Source organism: Pygoscelis adeliae, unplaced genomic scaffold (genome assembly GCF_000699105.1).
Source record: "Pygoscelis adeliae isolate BGI_AS28 unplaced genomic scaffold, ASM69910v1 Scaffold1, whole genome shotgun sequence".
Classification (NCBI taxonomy): domain Eukaryota; kingdom Metazoa; phylum Chordata; class Aves; order Sphenisciformes; family Spheniscidae; genus Pygoscelis; species Pygoscelis adeliae.
The window spans coordinates 1895659-1918221 of record NW_008824051.1 but is presented as its reverse complement, the minus strand read 5'-3'; the positions used below and the strand labels follow the sequence as shown (position 1 = coordinate 1918221).

General features: G+C 37.6%; 1 protein-coding gene across 2 annotated transcripts in view; it reads right to left on the bottom strand.

Annotated features, from left to right (window-relative positions):
- FBXO11 (F-box protein 11) overlaps nucleotides 1–22214 on the bottom strand; it is a 40487-nt gene extending 18273 nt beyond the window's left edge. The window contains exons 1-10 of one of the 2 annotated variants that reach the window (XM_009333619.1): nucleotides 22092–22214; nucleotides 21893–21974; nucleotides 15090–15234; nucleotides 13693–13822; nucleotides 12560–12643; nucleotides 12345–12477; nucleotides 7100–7206; nucleotides 6894–7005; nucleotides 1698–1804; nucleotides 1476–1613 (exon numbers count right to left, since the gene is read on the bottom strand). In XM_009333619.1, the coding sequence (XP_009331894.1) occupies nucleotides 1476–1613; nucleotides 1698–1804; nucleotides 6894–7005; nucleotides 7100–7206; nucleotides 12345–12477; nucleotides 12560–12643; nucleotides 13693–13822; nucleotides 15090–15234; nucleotides 21893–21974; nucleotides 22092–22199 (1146 nt within the window). In that variant the 5' untranslated portion in view covers nucleotides 22200–22214. The remainder of the gene's footprint in view (nucleotides 1–1475; nucleotides 1614–1697; nucleotides 1805–6893; nucleotides 7006–7099; nucleotides 7207–12344; nucleotides 12478–12559; nucleotides 12644–13692; nucleotides 13823–15089; nucleotides 15235–21892; nucleotides 21975–22091) is intronic. The other variant, XM_009333620.1, reaches the window with a different exon arrangement.
- Nucleotides 22215–22563: the final 349 nt, after the last annotated feature.

Below are 22563 nucleotides of genomic sequence, written 5' to 3'. Positions count from 1 at the left end.
CAGTAGTTCCCAGGGTCCTCCTTTCAACCTTTTTTAAAAATGGGTGCAATGTTTCCCTTATTCCAGTCACCAGGGACTTCACCTGATTGCTGCGGCTTTTCAAATACCATGGAGAGTGACTTGGCAACTACATCAGCCAATTCCCTCCGGACTCTGGGATGCATCTCATCGGGTCCCATAGACTTGTTCATGATCCTCAGGTGGCCATGAGCATCATCTTCTCTTACAGTGGGAGGGACTTTGCTCCCCCAGTCCCCATCTTGCAGTCCATCTGCTCGAGAGGTGTGGGAAGAGAGGTTGCCAGTGAAGACTGAGGCAAAAAAGTTGCTCAGTACCTCAGCCTTCTCGTCTGTTGTTACCAGTTTGCCAGTCTTGCTCATCAGGGCGGTACGCTTTCTTTGACCTTCCTTTTCTGGCTGACATACTTGTAGAAGCCCTGCTTATTATTGTTCGCATCCCTTGCCAAGTTCAGCTCCATCCGCATCTTGGCCTTCCTGACTCCATCCCTACACAACCAGGCAGCATCCCTATACTCTTCCCAGGATACCTGTCCCTGCTTCCACTGCCTGTGCATGTCCTTCTTGCCCTTTAGTTTGACCAGCAGGTCTCGACTCAGCCATACCAGCCTCTTGCCTTCCTTTCCTGATTTCTTACACCTAGGGATCAAGAGCTCTTGCGCTCTATGGAAAGCATCCTTAAAAGGTCTGCCATTTTAGGAGCGACTAGAAGAAAACCGTTCATTTTGCCAGCTGGGTGGGGGCAACTGGGACTTTGTCATTCAAGCAGGAAAAACAATGATTTGGCACTGTTTGGAAGACATGCAGAATATTTTGCTAAAACGAATCAGCAAATAATAATTTTTTTATTTCAGTGGCAAAAATCCATTCTGTTTATTTCAAGGGCTACGCAAACTCATTACTCACTACTTTACATGTACATGGAAGTTATCACCTTCATCCCACAGAAACAAACATTTTTATGAAAGAAGGCCTGAATTCTAACTCCATGTTAGAGAAGTCCTTTTCCCAGAGAAGTTGGACATACCCTATTTCAGAGATTTAACGTTAAAGTAAGACTGATTAAGTCTCCACAGACCATTTTATTTCATTTTTAAATCTTCCAGCACCTTATTTTTTTGTTCCATTTCAAAGGAAAAAAGAATGAAGCAATAGTGTAAATGTAAGCCTACCATTTACATCCTATTTCAAGAGGTATGTTGTCACTGCAACATAATTCAATGTAACAGGCTGCCAATCAACTGCAAAAAGCTTGCTTAAACCTCTTTCAGCTAAAATTGTCTTTAAAGTGAAGTTGCCCACTGAAGGGCAAGAGAGGAACAGCAGGCATATTTTAAAACATCTGTTCACATGTAAAAGCATGTTTTTTTAAACATTTCTTCAATTAGAGGCAAAAGTTGAAGACTTTAGCTATGCAACATCTATATTTCTTTTTTCAAAAGAAAACATATACATTACCATGCCATGGTCAAAAGTGAAAACGCCAACATCACGTCCATGGTGAATGTGATTCCGTCTGATAATGGGATTTCCATGGTTTTTAACCCAAATCCCTGCTAATGCATTATTGGAGATCTCATTGTCCTCATATATTCCCTGGGAAATAAAAATGTAAATTAAGACAGGAATCAAGAACAGTAAACAATTTTATCAAAGTAAAGAAATTGATATAAAAAATACCTGTGCATGGTCTGTAATATAAAGTCCAACATTTTCACAGTCGCTGATGTTACAGTGTTTAATAGTAGGACAAGCTCCCTGGCCACTAACACATACTGCAGAGCCAACTGGAAGAAAACAGTACAGTTACCATAGCTTCAAAGCATAGTGTATTTATAAATAGTCTGGCAGTGCTTTTGCAAGAAAAGTTAGTGTGAACTGATATTTAAAAAAGATTCGGTGTGCATAGTGGCAAAGCATTGCAAGCCACAGGCAGAAAAACACTAACGTCATCATTTTGCAGATGCAAAAAACCAAGGTAGAAGTTGCTTTAAAATGACTTTGCCAAGGTTACACAGCTGCATATGATTGCCAGAATAGACAATAGTTTATATAATAATTCATGCTTATGAAAGTTCTCACTCATTTATTTCTCTACATTAGGCCCACTGCATACTGAGTGTTCACAACAAAGGACAACAGAAATATAATAAAATTCTATGCTAATTACTGCCTTATTTTACTTCCCTTTAAACTTTCACAACCCAGTACTTCAAAGCGCCCAAACAAGTAATAATTTTGTAGCATACAAAGACACAGTGTCTAAGTAAAGATGAGCAGGAGACAAACAGCACCATCTTGAGCACAGAACTACATGTCAGAAGCCAACAGGTCTCTTCCCAGCTGAATTACAAAGCTCCTTGCTGCAGCTCCTTGGATGATTTCAGCTACCATACCATTACCCAGAAAACAAACTCTCTTCAGGCAACTAGGACTCAAACTGCTCAGGACATCATCAGATCAGCTCAATTCCCTGAACTCCATGAAGTATGAAAACATGAAATTCTGCAGCCACTGAAAATCAACAGCAGATTCACAGTGATTTCAGAAAGGTAAGACCTCATCTCAGGGTATCTGGCCTGTGTAACACACACGGTCCCCGCAATTAAACATCGCTAAATAAACAAGCCAGTACATGCTCCATTAGTAAGTTTTCATACTACCTTCTAGCATAGTGCCACAAAGACTATACTTTAATAATTCACAGACTCATTTACAGAGCTTTTTTTTTTAAAATCCTAAAGAAATTATTTTGATTGTCTAGTCTGACCTTATGAATAATACAGGCTATAATAATTCCCTGAATTAATTCCTGCTTCGATTCTAGTAGCAGGAACTTCAGCACATATCTTTTAGAAACATATTTGATTTGAATATTTTCAACAACTGAGAAACCACCATAAAGCTTGCTAGCTGGTTACAGAGTTGCTACCCTGTTAATTTACACTTTAATTGCTCATCTGAATTCCTCCAGCTTTAGCACCCAGTTACTGGTTCTCTTTATACCAGCGTATGCCATACCCAATGCATGCATGTATTTAGTGCGTGCAATTTACTCTTTCAACCTTCTCCTTGGTAAAGTAACAAGTTGCAGTCAGTATGTTTTTCATTAAAACTGAATTTTTCTGCTTTATCTTTTAGTTTAGGACTTTTCATCGAACCGTTTCTAAATTTTCAACATGTTGCTATGGACACCAGGAAAGAGCACTTTATGCTGAAGCAGGACTAAGCAGAGGCGTAATACAGTCTCTCTACTTCTGCTCAATATTCCCACAGGTATAAACTAAGGATCACATCAGTTCTTTTGGCCACTCGACTACACAAGGGCTCATATTTAGCTGTTTACCCACAACAACTCTAAGCTTCTCCCAGGAATCCAGCTTCCCAGAAGAGAGGTTTATCACTTAAAACTAGCAACAAAAGCGAGTTGTGTGTGTAACATCACACTTGCCCACACTAATGTGAATATTGTTTGAGAGCCCACCTTCCAAAAAGGGCATAGCAACCCATCCTCCTGGTTATTTGTAATACCCTAAGTCTTTATCATCTGCAAGTGTCATCAATATGCATTTTATTTCTTCTCTGCAAGTCATTGATAAAGTGTCTTAACATCAAGAAGTCATCTTTGAAATAGCCACAAAAAAGCCATTTATAATTACCCTGAAAATTATTTTTCATCTATTTTATGTGTGCTCTGGTAATTCTGTAAAATTCTAATGTTTTAAGGCACTATATGTTGAAGTCAAATGTTTTTCAAGGATCTATGTAATTATACTGGGACTGCTACCTTCTTTTAGTCAAAGAAAGTCATCAAAAATGCTAAGAGTGTGATGCAACCATTATAACTTTCTGTAAATACACATTAATTTGCTTCAATCATAAATTTTAAATTCTTGATTGACCAAACCCCCGCATTTACTATCTCATTATTCTACCCAGGATCAATAGGCAATGCTACTTGCCATACTTCATCCTGTTTAGCCTCCCCCATGCTGCGCCCCCCTGGGAAATACACCATCTCACCCAGGTTTCAAGTTACTGTTTATACATAATAGGAGCCCAGATGATTTCTTGGCCAGTTCTTTTTAAACTCCTGCATGATTTTAGAATGTCTATTTTTACAGCTGTTTAACCTCATCCACAGTTACTGTCAAGAGTGGAACGTATTTCATTATCCCTCTAGGGTACAAGCACATTTATCATTCTTGCCTATTCTCATTAAATATGGAACAAAAATTACACAACATTTTGCCATTCAAATTATTCCATTCTATGATGGATCAGCATCACTGCTAAAACTCCCTTTGTTCCCCAAGTTAAGACACAAGCACTGTCTCTTCTAGACAGATCTTACATCTTGTCTTGTTTATCAAGTACTTTTGCGGGGTAAGGGGGTATTTTGTTGAGGTGTTTGTTTTAGGGAGTTCCCACAGTTTCCTACAATTCCTAGTTTTCTGTTTATATTAATTGCTAATAACTTCTCATTTCTTGTATTTCATAATTGCTTTCACTTCCCTTTCCTCTGCCTCTTTTGGTGATACTGGAGGATTTTTGGGAACCCAGTGTGATGTTCTAAAAGCATACCCTCTATCACATTTTGCTTATTTAAATGAAAGCAATTTTTATTCTGACTCACTTCACTGGACTTCATTATTGATTGTGTGAAATTGGTCATTTTAGAATACCAAGCACATGTATTACTGGTTTAGGCTTTATTTTGTTTACTCAGAATATAATGATTGCACACACTTAAGCAATACTTAGAAAGAGGCACAATGCCATCCACTACTTCTTTTATCTATCAAGGTGAGGACTACTACAGATTTCCTCTACAATGGATGCTATAGAACCTCTAGACTCGGGATCTTGCCATTTAAACTTTATTTAAAAGTATTTCAAAGATGCTTTGGACTGGCAGCAAGACACCTCCAGCTTAAATCACTCGCACTTATATAGCTCCCATCTTTACATATTACATACATTAAGAACTTTACATATGACATAATGTAGAAATACGCTTTAATGCAATTAGGACATCGACAGAAAGGGTATCAAGTATGTGCTAGGAAAGAGATCCTGAATGCTTATGGATCAATATTTCAGAGACGTCATTGACTTGGAAACAGTAAATGCCTTTTCTGGCAGACTGCCATTCTTCCTCCCTTTTTACACATACTTAGTACTTCCTGAGTAGGTTATAGCAAGGCTTGGTAGGATTAAAAAAAAAATCAATAAAAATTAATAATCAATAAGTGGTGATAGTACAGCCTACACACAGCCTCCAAAATTGACCAGAAATTTTAACTTTGGGGAAGAGAAGCAACAATTCAATGCAGCAAACATTCAGAAATCCAGAGTATTGAAGAGGGCAAAGGTCCAAAACTCTCAGAAATAGTCTTCCATAATGAAAAGTGGTCATGAAAAAAAAAAAATCCAAGCTTAATTTTAACAATTTTCACAAAAACATCAAGACCTACTAGCTTATCTATAAGCACGTTTCAATATGAAGCCGTGCAGCTCTTCAAACTACTTTTGTAACCAAGCTGAATGTGGTCCAAGAAATGAATCTAATTCCTCTCATTTATTATCAGGGTCCCAAATATTGGTATATAGGAACTTCCAGAACAGGTTTTCTTTGTATACTTCAATTTCCCAGTATTTAGCATTAAACAAAGAAATCAAGATACTGAGAGCAGCTAGCTGTCCTTTGTTCCTCTTTTTTCATTTTTAACACTTCCGCTTATTAGCGGATGTGTCTCCAATAAAACAGATGGTGACACAAAGCATAGAGCTGCCTTGGCCAAAAGTGAAGTAGTGTTTTATAGCCTGAAACCTCCAAGAAAGAGCGTATCTTCTACAAGGCACAGACAAGGAATCCTTCCACTGTTGTTATTACCGTTCTCTACAGAGGTACGTTCCCTCCCCTCCATAGTTCATACCAGAAAAAGTGTAGTTTTTATATCTAGTTAAAGATCTCCTTGTTTCCTTGCCTTTATGTTGAGCTGAGCAGCCTTTATGTGCAGCCTGCTGTGTAGATCCACTCCATTTCACTAGCTGAACTTAGGTATATGAAGTTCATATTGCCATTTCCATGCAAAGACTCAGTATCTTAATTCTCCTGTACCTCTTCTTTCTGACACACCAACTCCATTTCATCTGGTTGTGTTCAAACACATTAAACTTGCCATGTCTTGTGTCTAGTAACTGCGAACTGCAATGTCTTCCTGCCAACAACTGAACTGCCATCCAGCCTCTCACTTCCACTGCCTCTGACCCTTTCTTTCCTGAATCTAGGCTACCAATGTTTCCCACATCAGGCAGTATAAATTCCTCATTATCTCTGATGGTGAGATGAGTCTAACTTTCCACACTATGCATTTCTTCTGCCTGTATAGCTAGAAACTCATACTCTGAGTATGTCAAATCATTCCACTCTTGACAGGAAAGTGAACTTAGCTTAGCAGTTACAGCTCATGACTGTTTTAATGCCATCAATCCCAACACTGCATATTGCAATGAGCCTAATGTAGAAGTCCCCCTTTCAAATGCCCACTCCTGCCAGCTACAACTATATATACCAAAATCAGGTACATTTATATAAAGTGTCACTTTTCAGGTGACTGCACAGAGAGTCCAAACTAATTCAAATAGAAGACCAAGTACACATTATCACAAATGTCTTGGACACAAAGAAGTCACTGTAATAATGGCATTTCAAGGCAAATAAGGCTTGCAGACCTGTATTAAACACCTGCATCAAAAAATGAAATATGCCAACAGTGATCATAATCAATTTGTGTTCTGCTTCCAGGTGCCTTGGTTAGTTTAGTAACTTTAAACACAGTGTTAATTTCAAACAATAAAAAGCCCACTAACCTGTACAAGTACTTCGAATAATGCAGTGATCTATAATTGGACTGCAGTTCACGGTAATCTCTAAGCAGTGGTGTGCATTGTGGTGCTGAGCAGATTTGTCATCAGGGTTGAACTGAAAAAGGAAGACAACACAGAAATGCAGTATTTAATTGCTCAGGCATTAAAATGAAGTTATTAAAAGCTCCACTGAAGTTTGAGATTCTTACCCTGATTGTCATATATCCAACATAGGCATCTTCAGAACCCTCCATAAAAACGAAGGTGGAATCTCTAGTGTTTTCTATTATAACTTTATCTGCTACTTTTCCAGGTGCTGTAAAGAAGACATTTATTAAATCTTAGTTTATGCCACTGAAAAAAATCCTCAAAAGACTTCGATAATTCTGTTCAAAGCAAAGGAAAACGAACACTATTCTTGGCACATAAATAGCCTTCATGTCCGAAGAATCTTAAAACAGAAAGTTTCAAAGACAATAAAGAAACTAGTCTTTAGTGAAGACAATCTTGTACCAATTTAATATCTAGTACCATGAGAAAAATCTTTTCTTGTACAGAGCTCGTTTTTGACTACTACTTACTACGAACTGAATTAACAGTTTAAACATGGATATCAGTCTAGAGGCACTGTAATGCTGCTACTAAGTACAATTTATTTTGGTATTCTAAACCCTTTTATTAAAGCTAAATACATACATTCCATCACTAATTTGAACCAATTTAAACAACTACTTAGTAACCTGCTCATGACCTCCCCACACTTCTCAAATGTAAGATTCAGAGTTTTGAATTGGTATCCTCATTATTCTTTGGAAGAAAATCTTATAAGGTTAGATTGAACTATACTTCTAAAAGTATGTACAGAAGGTTTCAAAATGGTTCATTTGCAAGTTCCCATAATCTGCAATTTGATTTCCTGTTAACAGCAAGGCTCTTCTCTATTCTTTATCCTTAATCCAAGGGAAGGAAATGTTTACATTGGTATGGCAACAGCCAGCAGAGGGAGCACAAGTTAACAACAGCCTTACATTGGTATGAAGTCAATGATACTCATTAGCAAGCAAGATTGTCTGATTCAAAACTGCACATTAAATATGCAAGCCAGAAGAAGCCTTCCTCAATACAAGAAATGTAAATATCAAAGTTTCACATATTAGAGCAGATAAGTTATCTGATAGCAATTTCAAACCATTCCAACTCAAGACACTCAAATGTGACCAGATATTTACCCTAAATTCTGTATTTTATTGAAGAGCCTACGCACAGAATTCTCATGAGCAGATCTTTTTCTGTTGTCTGTTGACACTAGTACAGACAAGTGGTATGTCCTGTTCTTTATCACTCAGGCAGAAAGGTGCTAGTCAGAATGAAGCAACATTTACATCATTATCCAGCTTGTTCTCACTATCTAAAAGCCAGATCTCTGCTTTCATTACTGCAGAGCTGCAAATATTTTAAGGTAGTCTAGCTCTTCTTCATACCACTGTTCACTTAGTACTAGATAACAACTAAAAGAGGCTTTGATGAGGACTTGTGTCATCACTCAAAATATTTTTCTGTGGTCTGGTAACATTTCTGTATATTCACCGTGGTGCAAATGTACTGGCATACACCCATCAGTATACTTCAGCATCTGAGAAAGAATGGCACCACAGTATTGCAGGTGAACCAAAACCAGAATATAAATGGAGCCCTTAACAGAAAATAAAAGAGCCATAAATTAATATCAGAATTGTGTTCTCTCTTGGGGGGGGGAGGGAGGGGGGGCAAGGAAAAAAAATCGCACTTCACATTGGATGCTCTGAAATGCTATCAAACAAAGCAGACAGGTTTGTGGAATTGTGCTTGGATGTGTTTGCCATGCACTTGGGATGATGTTCTCTTCTCTACAGACATCTCCTTCCTCTCAGCACATGAGTTACTTTACAGGTCGCTATGTCTGGGAGGTCCCAGAATGCCCATTATGGAACATACCAATTAGTAAGACCACTTCATTTAGATAACCCCCAGGAAAAGGCTGAAGAGGGAAGGGGACTTGCTCAAGCATTGGTTTCATTCTAAACGCATCAAAGAAATTCTCTGCAACATCCTACTGAATCTTTGCAAAAGAATTATTCAGAGAAATATCTATACTTCAGCTTTTGGCTTAGACCACTTTAGAAGAGAGAAACCAGTATAAGAAAGATAAAAGAAAGAAAAAGGCCACTAATTTCATAATCAAGCAAAACATAGCTCCCAAGAAGCCTATTTGCTGAAGTCTAAGGGAGTCATGTTCCATGGGATCAGAATTCATGCTCAGTTTAAGGACCAAGATGAGACCATTTAGAAATAATTTAACAGAAAGCCTATGATAAGGGACTGCCTAAAGAATTAAAAATTAACTGGATGTTGCCTCAGAATTCTTTTATTCCTCAAAAGGAATAAAACAATTTCACTTTTCAGTGCATTAATAGAAAAAAATAACTAGATTCTGCAGGAAATAATTGTGACCCTGGTTCAATCGTATCAGGCAAAAAACACAGAGGCCCTTTTAGATCTTGCAGTCTGTAAAATCCACAGCAGAGAACACAGCTCTAAACAAGTCTGAAATATAATTTTCAGTTCAAAGATGCAGAACGGTTATTTAAAGAAGAGTTCAGGCATGTGAAAGTTCTCTTGCACTCAAAAGTAAAAAAAAAATACCTAATTATGAGAGTCTTTACCATTTTAGATTTTTCTACCCTTAAAATTACAATAATTATTCTTATTGTTTTTACTAATTTTTTTCTCAATCGGAAAATCCTTCAATAATCCCTTTTTCACTTACTTGCCCATTATTTAAGTCAAATGGAAAATAAAGGGAAACAATGAAAGCTGTATCTCCTAAAATACAGAACATACACATATTCAGTAAAGATTCTCGGATCGGGACACATGTCTCTACAACTGCTGAAACTCAGCTATTAAGATGAGAGACTTCATGTCTTGAGTTAGATGAGCGCTCCATGGAAGGCTTGTATTCCTGCAGTAATCTGACACCCCCTCCCCAACCTGGAAAATAGAATCCTTTTAAGAAATTCATAGGTATTTCTGTCCATTGAACCAGATGCATCAATTTCCTTACAGAACCTCTACTCTTGCTTCTTACTCGACAGTTCAGATAAGCCACAGTACCAATAATACCTCCAAAGGCTTCCTTCTGAACCTGACTCCCTCCCCTAGATTTAAGGGAAGAAATAAATAACCCCAAAATTAAACAGGACAACAAACCCAGAATACCAGGCATTATTCTATAAGAATATTTTGCTTATATGAGAAAGCAGAAGCTTCTTGAAAGCTCGAGGTATGTAAAGCTGCCTTTCTAATAATGTCGTGCTTCTTCAGAAGTCAGCAGAAGAAACTATTAAAGAAATTTGAGTAGAACTGCGGAGAGATTTGGTACTGCCTTAATCCTACCATTCTGAAAAGCATGCCAGACTGAACAGAAAAGAGGTCGTTCTCCAAGGCTTAGTGGTTCACTTTAATTTGTTTTCTTTTCCAGACAAATGAAAATTGACTCCCTCTACAATGTCACTGACCATTCAGTGGAGAAAGTCTGAGGAAGTGAAGAGTCAGCAGTGCCAGAAACTGAAATATAAATACATCTAGCATTTCTGGATTCCTCTTGGAGGTTTTGTTCCCCAAGACAGCTATTCTGTTACAAAAATACACAATGCAGATCCCTTGCTTTTAACGAACTGTAATTAAGATAACTGTTTTTCTGAATAACTTAGGTTAATTTCAGTGGAAGGGAAAGCAGAGGGTCTTTCAAAACTGAAAAGGAGCCAGAGAACATGCAGAAGTTTAATCAGGTATCAAAGATGTCATTTCAAGTTTCATGAAGTAATGGAGAAATTTTATATCTTAGGACAGTGCTGATCCAGTTTCTTCTGGATTTTAAACACTTCATGAATGTGACTTGCCGTATTTGTACTGGCATCTATTACTGTCATCCCCTATCTGAAACAGAAGCCGGTGGTATTTTGTTATTTGTCTAAGGCCACGTCTGCATTAGCAAGCACTGCAGCATAACAGGAATGGTACTACAGAGTGAAATAGTGCTGAGGATCAGACGTCCACATCACATGTGTTGCAGGACAGGGAGGGTAGAAGAGACTGTGACTTTGGACTAGTCCTAGTCTGGTCCCTCTGACTGAACATAGACCAACTACTAGAGTGCAGTAAGAGTATTCCAGGAACACGTCTCTTAGATTAGTCTCATGCAAAAGGAATCCAGTTTATGCTCCAAAACCTCTCTGCAACACAAACCAAAGCACTGTAAGTGGGGATGTTCAGGATGTTAGCTTCAGAAGTGTAGTCATGAACTGACAAACTAACATACTAACGCAGCTGCATCTTGCAGATCTGCAGGGACAAGTTTTAAGACTAACACTGGAACAATCTGACTGCATTGCTCAAAACCATTCTCACTGCCAAGGCTGCAAAACCCAGGCGAGAAGTGCCAGAATAGGCTCACTCAAGAACAAAACAGTTGGTATGCAGAACAGATAGATACCTGAAAAGAGGGACTTAAAAAAAAAAACCAAACAAACAAAACCAACAACAACAGAAGAACACCACCACCACCACAACAAAAAAAAAAACCCACCACCCAAAAAACCCAACCAAACAAAAAAAACCAACCCAGACAGATAGTATCTCAGAAAAAGCAGGCAACAGGCAATTCACTTCTGGGTCACCACAGGAGCAAGAGGTCCGAGACCTCTTAACCAAGATCTCTACCAGACATTAAGACAGCCTAAATTCTTACCACACTATTGTGCTGCTGGGGATTAGCATGCTCACAGTAGGGACAGGAAAAGCAAACAGATCCACAAGCACCATAATTTGCAGCCAAGTGTATTATCTTATATTAACTTCCTAAACCTTTCCTGTTCTGAAAGTCTTATTTCCTTCTCCATAAAGGTTCTCCTTTAGAGGAACAGTTGGGAGACGAACAGAGAAAGAACCTCCGGTCTCAGAATCTTTCTGCTGGATGCTCTCATTTCCTTCCTCGAGATGGAATTACGATGCTGAAGAAAATGGGACAGATACTAATTTGGGCTTGCTCCCACTGCTGGATTCTACTCTGGAGATAGGTTATATATAAACAAATTTCATAAGAACCACCTGAAAATTTCAGCTGCAGTCATGTAACTGAGTATACTTTCTGACAAATTCAATTTTTTTTCTCCTAATGAAATAAAAAGATAAATAAGTTATTCCAAGAACTAACAAGCAGACAATGGTACTTCAGTCTGAAGCATCAGCTACTTTTTAGCTAGTGACACTTGTACAGAAAATACTTATTTACTAGGCTGATGAAGAAAGACGGGCATTTATACTGGATATTTAATATACCAGAATATCTTTGTAACTAAGGTGGTAATTAATACAAGTCATACTTTGAAACAAAGATGCTCTCAGTTTAAATACCTGCACCGATCATGGTGATTGGAGATTCTATATATATCCATTCATCAGTATATATACCAGAGTGAACAAAGATAAGTCCATCAAAATGAGCTTCTTGAACTCCACCAAGAGCATCCTCAATGGTGTCATAATACTAGAAGAAAAGGGACAAGTTTAGAGAGAAATATCCATGCAAAGATATATAAATATTCTTAATAACTACTTTAGAAACATACCAACATATTTTCTCTTCCTTTGTATCTTGCAGGATTACTGTAGAAGTGTTCAGCAAAACCTGGCTTTACATGTGCTCCTTTGTACTGAAACAAGGAAAATAGTTTATGATAAGCTTGCAGATAGGTGGATCTGAATGCACAGACAAGAGATCTACTAATCCCCTACTTAACAAGCCATTTGCTGATATCAGTTTGTTCCAGGAACTAAGGATCATATTCTGACCTCCCATATTAGGCACCCAGTTTGAAATGGCAACGCCAAAAAAAGTCTGAGTCCAAGAGAGTGATCAACTAAACCATGAGGCTAACTTACTTACACAGCCAGAAGCCTCTGAAGTGACTGAAAAGCTTCATAGAACATCTGTTATGGAGTGGATAAGGTATAATTTCCATCTTTTGATTTTCTAGCAGCTTGCCACAAAACAAACTGCATTTATACGGTGAGGAAAAAAGAATCCTATACCTTCACTTTTGATTGAGTACTGAACAAAGAAGCCAACTCAAGTATTTGTCCTCAACAAGCTTCAGAATTTCGTTAACCAATTACACACAGCATCGTATAATACACTCACCTTGGTATTTATTTCCCTTACTCATGTTTTTCAAATATCATGCCCAGCCATTCTTACAATACCTTTGACACTTTGGATTAGAGGTTCAATCACGTCTTAAACGTAACTTGTTTAGCTCCAAGTGATATTATCAATATACGGTTTGGTTCACTAGAGGAAGATGCACACGAATCTGATAACCAGCATGCACAGTGGTTTAATAATGTATGGCAACAGCAATATTTGAAGTTTATTTGCAAGCCACAGACCATGACAATCTCTTCCACAGAATTTCAGTGATGCAAAACATGAGGAAAACCCAAGATAGAAGAGCTGAATGCTCAAGCACTCCACTTCACCATGACGCGTCTCCCTGAAGTGTGCCTCAAAACAGGAAATAACTTCAGATATCCCCCTATTGCATAACACAATACAAGGATCTCTCCCCACCTCCTCAGTCCCATCATCTTACTTAAAGTCTAAAACCAAAATAATTACTATTGTCAGCCACATTTCAGAAGCCGGGGTTTTTACTTTCATAAATCATCTTTAAATTGGAATATAAATGAATACTACTGTTACCAGTTGCTGAAAGCTTTCTTTCCAGGGATTTGGATGTTCATATTCTTCTGGATTAATCTGATAAAATTTACCAGGTTCAGGATGCATCATTGGACGAGTGTACTCAAATACTTCCATATACAATCTTTTCCTGAGCAGAAGTGTCAAGCAGAAAAGAAAATTAATGTGTTTCTGATTACTCTTCCATTTTAACATAACACACCAAATGTTAAAAACTGTTTTTTTTCCCCAACAGCATTTGCCAGTCTGTGACAGTGAATTTGACCAAGATCAGTACCAACCACTTTAAAACACTTCCAAAGCAATTTTTCTGTTGGACTGACTTCTGTGTTTAAGAAAAATTTTGACATGTGTTTCACGATCCAAGTGAAAGAGTTCTCAACGTGTAATTTCCATGAAGAAATTTAAGCAGTTAGTTACACTGTTTGTGGAATCAGAGTCTAATTATATATTAACTACAGCATTGCTTTAACACTTACAAAAGCTAGTAGCATAAGAATAACAAAAAACTTAAGACAAAGTGTGCCACCACCTCTTCCTCTCCTTCCCAAAAAAAGGCTGAAAAAAAAAAAAGCATTCACAGAGAACAAATGATGCACTGTATTTCAAGAAGAGTTCATCAGTGGACAGATTACAGTGGCTTAAAAAGAAAATAGCACACGAAGCACACAACAATTGGATTCTTTTGATTAATGCCAGAATACAAATAATTGCAGTGTCTGAGCCTGCTGATATTAAGCCCAGACTTACAGGATGCCACTGAATCTCAGAAGTTGTAAATTGTCTGACAAGACATCCCCAAAATTGTCTTTAGGAGCCGGGGGGGGGTAGGAGGCATTTTTGTGATGTTATTCTCAAAATTTTGTTCTTTTTATTTTAGCCTTAATCTTTATTTAAAAAAAAAAAAAAAACAGCCTAAGAAACATGTTGTTTATAAAATTTACAAATTTAGATACAGCCCAAGTATCCAACCATTACATAAAACAAACAAAAATCAAACCAAAAATTTAACTAGCACTAGACAAAACTTGCATCTAACATTAAGAAGTGTGTTGTTTCTTTACTTCAAGTAACACAGTCCCCACAGAAGCCCGAAAAAGGTTAAAGAGGGGAAGAAGGAAAGGAGTGGCTGCTGAAGGAATACCTCACTGATTTTTTAAAACAGCCATTATTTAACTACTATCTACACTACTAGAGAATCAAAAGTTTTACTGTTTAACACATATAATCAGATATTCATAAGTAATTAATAATGCTTAACTAAACCAGACATATTAAAATACAGTTGGTTTTAATTCAACTAATTGCGACCAACATTTCAATTTTTCTGTTGTACTGGCATCTCGTGCAGCACATCTAATATTTCTCACGATAATGAGGAATAGCTTTTCACTTACCACAAAATTGGATCATTAGCCAGCTCACTGAAGCGTTTACACACACAAGCTGCTCTACAGAGATCCTGCTCCAGCAGGTAGGAGAAGATCTTTAGAACCACTTCATCTGGCAACTTCTCCTGAAGATACTGTTCTGCAGGTGCTGCTATTAAACAGTAATCTATGTAAGATTATTGACATATTTAACCAGCCCAAGTTCTGACCAAAATAGATCACCAGCTTGCCATTTGAAAGATTCCCATTTAAAATGCCAATGATCTCAAAGCAGCCTTTTTTTTTTTTTTGGAAGTACATTTCATCTAAATCTAAAGGCAAAAAAAGAGGTAAATGGTTGACTCTGGAGTCAGGTAGAAGTTATAGACGTCAAGTCCTCTTTCAAAACTTTTTAGTTCACCTTTTCTATTGGAAGAATCAGTCTGCATACAACTGCAGACGTTAAGTAGGCTACTGTGTATGTTCCAGATATACTGGCTCCTCACTGCTATTAGCTTCATTGTGGTTCAATTAACCCACATTATCCATATAATAATAATCCAGTCCCAAAGTCAAAATCTCTGCAAATGTTTTCAAACACAGAAGAATTTACTCAGAAATAGTCACTGTCTGGAAAAACGACTAGTAAAACTTCCTTGTTCTCCCACAATGAACACATTAGGAAAAAGGGTGTCTGGGATGCAGGAAACCAGTAGCCAGCAATTATTCCAAAGTCTCCTCCTTCCACTTACTCCCATTTATGCTCTTTCTTTTAAAATGAAAAATCTAAGCCAGAAGTAGTGTTAGCCTTGCCAGATGTTGTATTTCTTGAGAGAGGTTTGAGAAAGTGGTGTTTCCATATCATTGTGTGGAGACATGAGTGCGCTTTATTAACCCTCTGCTCTTGGGCACATGCGCACTCTACATACCACAGTTCATACAGGAAACCCGCACCGGTGGTTTGTGTTCTCACGAGACCCTTCTGAGGCAGGTATCCTCACAGCAGGGGAGTTCTGTTTGCACAGGTCTCTTGTTTGGTTATTCTCAGGTAGAACCGTACAGAACAGCTTCCAAAGTGTAGAGGATTTGTATGCAAGGCATTAAAAGCTGCTACTACATTCATAATGCAATTACATCCATGTAATGCCCCTTGCATTACTCATTTTTTCCTAGAACATCTGAACCTAGGGAGCAATAGGATTGTGATTTTGGCCACTACACGAAGACTACTGAAGTGACCCTCAGAAAGATGACCTGCTAAATTTGAGGGAATAACATTCTGAAAAATAGTTTCCATGTGAGATTCCACACACAAGGAAGGGGGAAAAAAAAAAAAAAAGAAAAAGATAACCCCCTGGGCAAAGCAGCACAAATAACTACGTTATTTCCAGCTAGAAGAGAGAGAAGATGTGAACTGCAAGGACCAGAACTGTGACTTTTACGAAGATGCTAAACTGTGGTCTACAGACCACATCACCAGAACCTGTCTACTACGAGAGAACTGATTAAAGCTGTTTTTCCAGGGTATCATGCTTACATCTGCGGTCAGACCAGTTAGTAGAAATTCTGAAATATTACTGACTTTGCAGTGATTTTCCCTGAACCTGTTCCTTGTTGCACCATTGTATGAATGTCACCTTGGTGATTCACAAATACTGATTTCCTCTAAGATGCTAGGAGGGCATTTATCCCATTGACTGATGGCTGCTCTCCACAGTAACACAGCTTAGTCATAAGCTATAGGTACATGCCTCTTTAATCCAACAAAAATCTATGCTGTACAAAAGGGATGAGTCTCACCATTCCACATGCACATAGCTATTTGCTCCCAAAGTATCCTTTAGGTTGGTAGTACTGATCATGGACAGAATAAACCAGAATTTTTTTTTCCTCATCCTTACCCATCCTCCTCCAAACTAATTTTTTTTATGGATCAGCTCCTCATTGTAGTTCATTGCAAGCTACAGAAGTGCTAGCATGGACACAAGGAAGGAGACAGGAATGAATGTCCAGAAGCTGGCCAAGACAGTTCCCTTCAGCAGCAGTATTATTAAAGCCAGATTAAAAAATTATTTTTATTCAAAAAACAAAACAAAAAGCTTACAAGCCAGGCTGAAACCAGTAAGTTAGCAAATCTAATAAGAAGCAAGTAGTCTGGAAAGGCTGTATGCTCAAGAGACACTTGGGGAGCCCAAAGTCTGGGAAGCATATTCCAGCAGTCCATAAGGTGAGCATGGTTGGGCGTCACCAAAAGTGTTACATGCACAATCCTTTAAAAAGGACCTTTACCACTGGAGATAAAGGTTCTTTCCTGTGTCAAACACGCAGCAACAATTCATTCTACAGTCCTAATTACCCTTGAAATGCATCACAGGATAATTGGACATTGCTTCTGAATTCATCTTTTTCTGGTAGCTTTCCAGTTAGATGTGGAGATACTGCCTTGCATTCACAACATCGCATTTCAGCTTGTAAGACAGTAGAAGACTGTAAATCCTCACAAGCCTTCCGCGACCTGTCTTCTCCTTTTAACACACAAATCCCTGAGGCACACAATTTGATCTTCTTCCCAAGACAATCAGTTACTTACCTCAACAACCTGGAGGCTTTTTTTCTTCCTTTAAGTTTATATATGTTAGGACCTTGATTAATTTATTATTGAAGAGCGAAGTTCACTAGTGTAGTGCCTCCCATTGCTCAACAGTTCCTACTCCCATTTTCCTCCCTAGGCCCTATCTCAAAATGAAAATTGAAATCCAGATGCATTTCCTTACTGCAAGGGGCAGGGATCAACTTTGAAAAAGTGTGAAAAAAACCTTCTTGCAATAAAAAAAAAAGCCACAATAAGCACCCCCACCCCCTGCAATTTTTCAAGTTGTATTTACTTGGAAACTCAGGCACTGCTTGCAAAACGAAGATGATGATTTTACAGGTGTTTACTATCCTCACCCACCTTTATCCAAAATCCTGTAGAAGTGAGAGATTTAATTTAAATTGCCCTTCTGCTCAATTAAGAAGAAGGGGTTGATTTAAGATTTCTCCACTCAAACCACTGATATAGTGGTTACTAGGTGGAATTCTCCACTATAATTTGAAAAGGCCAATTCGCCTCTTAACGTGAAGACTTAAATATCCTCTGGGTCTAAGGGAGAACTCCATGCTTTTGTGTTTTACAAATTCACACTTCACATTTTGGGTATCTTTCAGTAATCTGTCAAAGCAAGGATGCGTTCAGTATGTTCTTCCACCCAGTCTACAAAAATAAGCCGAAATAGTTTTAAAGGTTTGTCTGGCCACCAAATCAGAAACATACATGTGCTGCTACTTCTGACAGTTTTATGCCTATTGACAAAGTGAAGGTTAAGTACAAAATGCATACTCTTAAGAAAAAAAATGAGTTTTCCAAATAAGTGTTAAAAATAGACAAGAATAAAAACAAAGTGCAAGAGGCCATCACCAATCTTTATCTTTGCCCAACATAAGTTGACAGTTGAACTATTTATGATTTTAATGAAGTGTTAATAGTGTTAATATACTAGACAACTGAAAATTAGAAACACAGCCGGTTATGTCATTTGGTTTCCACAGGATATGCGTGAAGCTAATTCAGTTTCAATTTTGATCATTTATTAGATGGAAACTAGTATAGTAATACCAAGACAAAGGGCAGGGAAAGCTGCCTGAAAGTGAATTACCTTCTTTGTACAAAGACCAAGAATGCTATCCCATGAATCCCAAATTGTAAATTACGTCTTGTATGGATACCTTTTTTGTCCATTTTAGTGGAGAAGATGGAGACACATAGCTTTTGTTCCGTAAGAGGCATTTAGTTCAAATATTTTCTTGTTAAGAAGTAGAAATATGTCAGAAAACATACCATGCAGTGTTCTTGGAAAAAGATCTTATAAAATCAATAGGAAAAGTCAAAAATAAATTTAAAAAGGCAGTAAGTTCTGTGCATGTACTTAATGTACGGAACAATCAACGAGAGATCTAGTAACCTAGAGTCTCAGTGTCTACTGCAACTCCATAGTTCAGTGAAAAAGAAATTACTTGTCTCTGAAGTCTTCCAAAGATGGTTAAAAGTCAGCAAGAACTGCCCAGTATAAAACAGATATGCAAATGTAGCGATCTTAAAGCAAAAGAGGAAAAAACCTACGCAGTAATAAACAAAAAGGACAAGTATGTCAAATGATTAAAACCCTGGGTTAAAATGACATGATGAAACAAGTGGTACTGAAGACTGAAATATCTCCGTAAGCAGAAGCATACATTTACAGTTGAGGTAACATAAGGAAACAGTCTTAATATACTGAATTTAAATCTTTCTGTAAATCAATAAATATTATCTTAGCATATGATACAAATATTTGGATCAATAAGATCTAAAAGCTGTAAATGTTTTCTACAGATGTCAAACAAATGCTGAATTTGTAGGTTCACCAGTCATTTGTGATTTAAGCAGCACAGCTCCATCATACCTTTTTCTTATCTACATTTTTGGTTTCTTCATTTTTCGTATTCTACTTAAACTCTTATAAGTGAAAAATTATTTACATATTTTCTATAATGTGCTGCTTTCTCATCAAGACTCTTGTATATTCATTAGTCTTTCTGTCTCAGGATTGAAGAACTCATTGTCCACTGCAGAGACCACTGGAGGACAGGGTTGTAAGTAACAGAAAAAACATGTCAATATTTCAAATATCTAAAGTGTTCTTCTTGACAGTATCCGAGACTGATTTTTTTTTTTTCCCCCCTTTACAATTTGAAATAGCAACTCTCTCTCAGCAGCACTAATTCTGAAATCAGTATTAAAATAAGGAATAGTCTTCTGTTTTTCCAACTACTGGCTCCACTCCAGTTGGAAACTCTAATAGACTGGCATTCCTCCCTTCATTTCTGCCAGATTTTCCTCAACTCAGAGTCCATACAAGAATGAACGGTTCTCCACCAAGACATTTTCCTATGTTTTAGTCCCACGCCTTCATTTCATCTACAGTTCTAAAATAAACAGCTATATGTTCCAGATGACAATATACAATCTCCACTGAAGATAATCCAGAAAGTCTCATGCTTACAACTCAGTCACAACAGCTATCATTATCTATGCTAACAAAAATCAGGAAAAAAAATAATCTCACCAGAATCAGTACTTGTACAAGTTTAGAGGAATACCTCAAAATCTTAATGGGGAAAATAAAAAAACCCTGTCATTTGTACTGGGAAAGAAGATTAGTAGAAAATGGGTTGAGAAGGACAGTCCCTTGTTAGATTGCGACTGGTTTGAATACAATCTTAAAAGCACAATTATAAAATCATTATTTACAATTCTTCTGGTAATTCCATGCTGGAGAAGTCTCCACAATCCCCATACTTTCCCCACATGAGCTCAAGAATGTAACAAAAGGAATGCGCAGCAGAAGTGTGGAGAATTCCTTTGGAAATTAGTGTCATTCATGCTGTAATTTTTACCACAGGACTCGAGTAAAGTTACACACCTTCACTAAAGCAAGGAGGCAAGTAAAAGCATAATGGAGAACACATCGAAAGTGAATGACCTTGAAGAAAAACTAAGAACTGGCAAGAGAAACAGAGTCTATGACAAGACAGCTTTGCACAAGGCTTCAGATATCAAATCGGGAAATGAAACTGGAAGTAGAATGACACAGGTTGATGTTCAGTTGGTTCTAGCTATTTCAAGGATATAAATCTGAGGCTAAATGATTCTGAAACAGTTGCTGAAATTAAAAGAGTTAATCAAAGGGGTGGTGGGGGGGATAAAACAGAGGGAGAAAGAGACAGAGGGCTTCAAAGATAAAATCTACACTGGAGAAGGTGAGAAGCCAGAAAGAGCAGACTTCAACAGAAGGAACGAAAACGGACCAAAGCCTTGTGCCAGCTGCTCAGTGTTAATTCACAATGTTAAGGGAGACATGGACTAAAAAAAAAAACAAAAAAACAACCCACCACCAAAAAAAACAAACAAGAAAAGCAACAGAAACCACATCAATGGGAGCTGGCAAGCGTTGGTGTTGTTTTTCCAGGGAGAAGTGACAGCAGATCTCCGGGAACTAAAGAGTGTGTCAGGAGACAAAAAGGGGTAGAAGTAGAGAGACTGAAAAATGATGTAGAAAAAAGAACAAGTAGGATATGTGTGCCTATATATGTGTATGTGTGCACACATATAGAAAAAACAGTATGTGTGTGCACACAAATAAAAAACACACTCATTACACACAATATAATTATATACACATGTATTGCATGTGTATTATACAGTGTTCATATACTGTATATGTGAAATACATGTACATATAATGTACACATATGTATGTAGGTATATGTGTGTTTTTCATTTGTAAACACACACAAACTCTCCCTCTCTCCACAGTGAAGTGCTATAACAACATACCAAAACTACCTCTAAACAATATACTGGAACAATACGTCAATATAAGAAATGGTAAATAAACCTAGTCAGAATGCTGCACCATTGGAGCATTACTGCTTCTAACAGTAGCTTGGATACAACTACACAGCACTTTGAGGAGAATAAAAAACAAGCAAAACCAAAAAAACCCAAACCAACATGCCTGCAGTGAAGCAGGCAGACTAAAGGACCAGATGCTAAAAATCAGATTAAAATCATGCCTCCAAATTTGAAGTTCAGAACAAGTTTGTAGTTGTTTTTTCACTACTGTTTCTTAGTTGGAGAACAGACAGGAAAATTAAGTTCAGGGGTGGTGTGGGGGTGTGTGTGTGTGTGTGAAGTCAGAGTGCCTCCACCCCTTCTCCCCCACCCCCTTTTTTGTATAAAAAGTTATTACCTGATAAATCCTGGGATTTTCCAGATACTCTAGCACGTTTAGCTCGGTGACCAAAGTTTTCAGTAGCTGAAGTGGAGGCACCCTTTAATGAAATAAATAAGAATTAGTTCAGTCATTAGGTAACTTATGAAAAGTACTAATTAGCTCCTAGTCTTGAAACATAAGATTTACTTTACAATTAAAAACAAACAAAAGTTACCTCCATACTGCTCTTTGTAGGACAAGCTGTTCTTTTAGGTAGAAGAGTTTTTCTGCGAAGTTGGTATGGACTATTTTGTGCACCAGGACCTGATTCTTCTGCAACCATATCTGCAGGTACATCATCATCTGTCAACAAAAAAAAGGAGATTTGCTAGTTAGAATTGTAGTTTTGTTTTATACCAGAAAAATACTATAGAAATTTTCAGATAAATACATCCAGTCAGGAGGGTGGGGAGGAAGTGCTAGAGCACAGCTAACTTCTAGTGAAAAATCAGAATATACACAGCATACATAAAATTACATGAGAAAGTACACATGAATTAACTTATGTTCTCCATATGTACATAGCAGCTATACCAAAAGCTGCTTAAAAAAAACCAACGAAGAAACAAAAACCCCAGGCTTTCAGTTTCTCTGCAAGCACATAATTCACTGTGCTAATTCCATCACCTCATTACCTCAAATTTTTC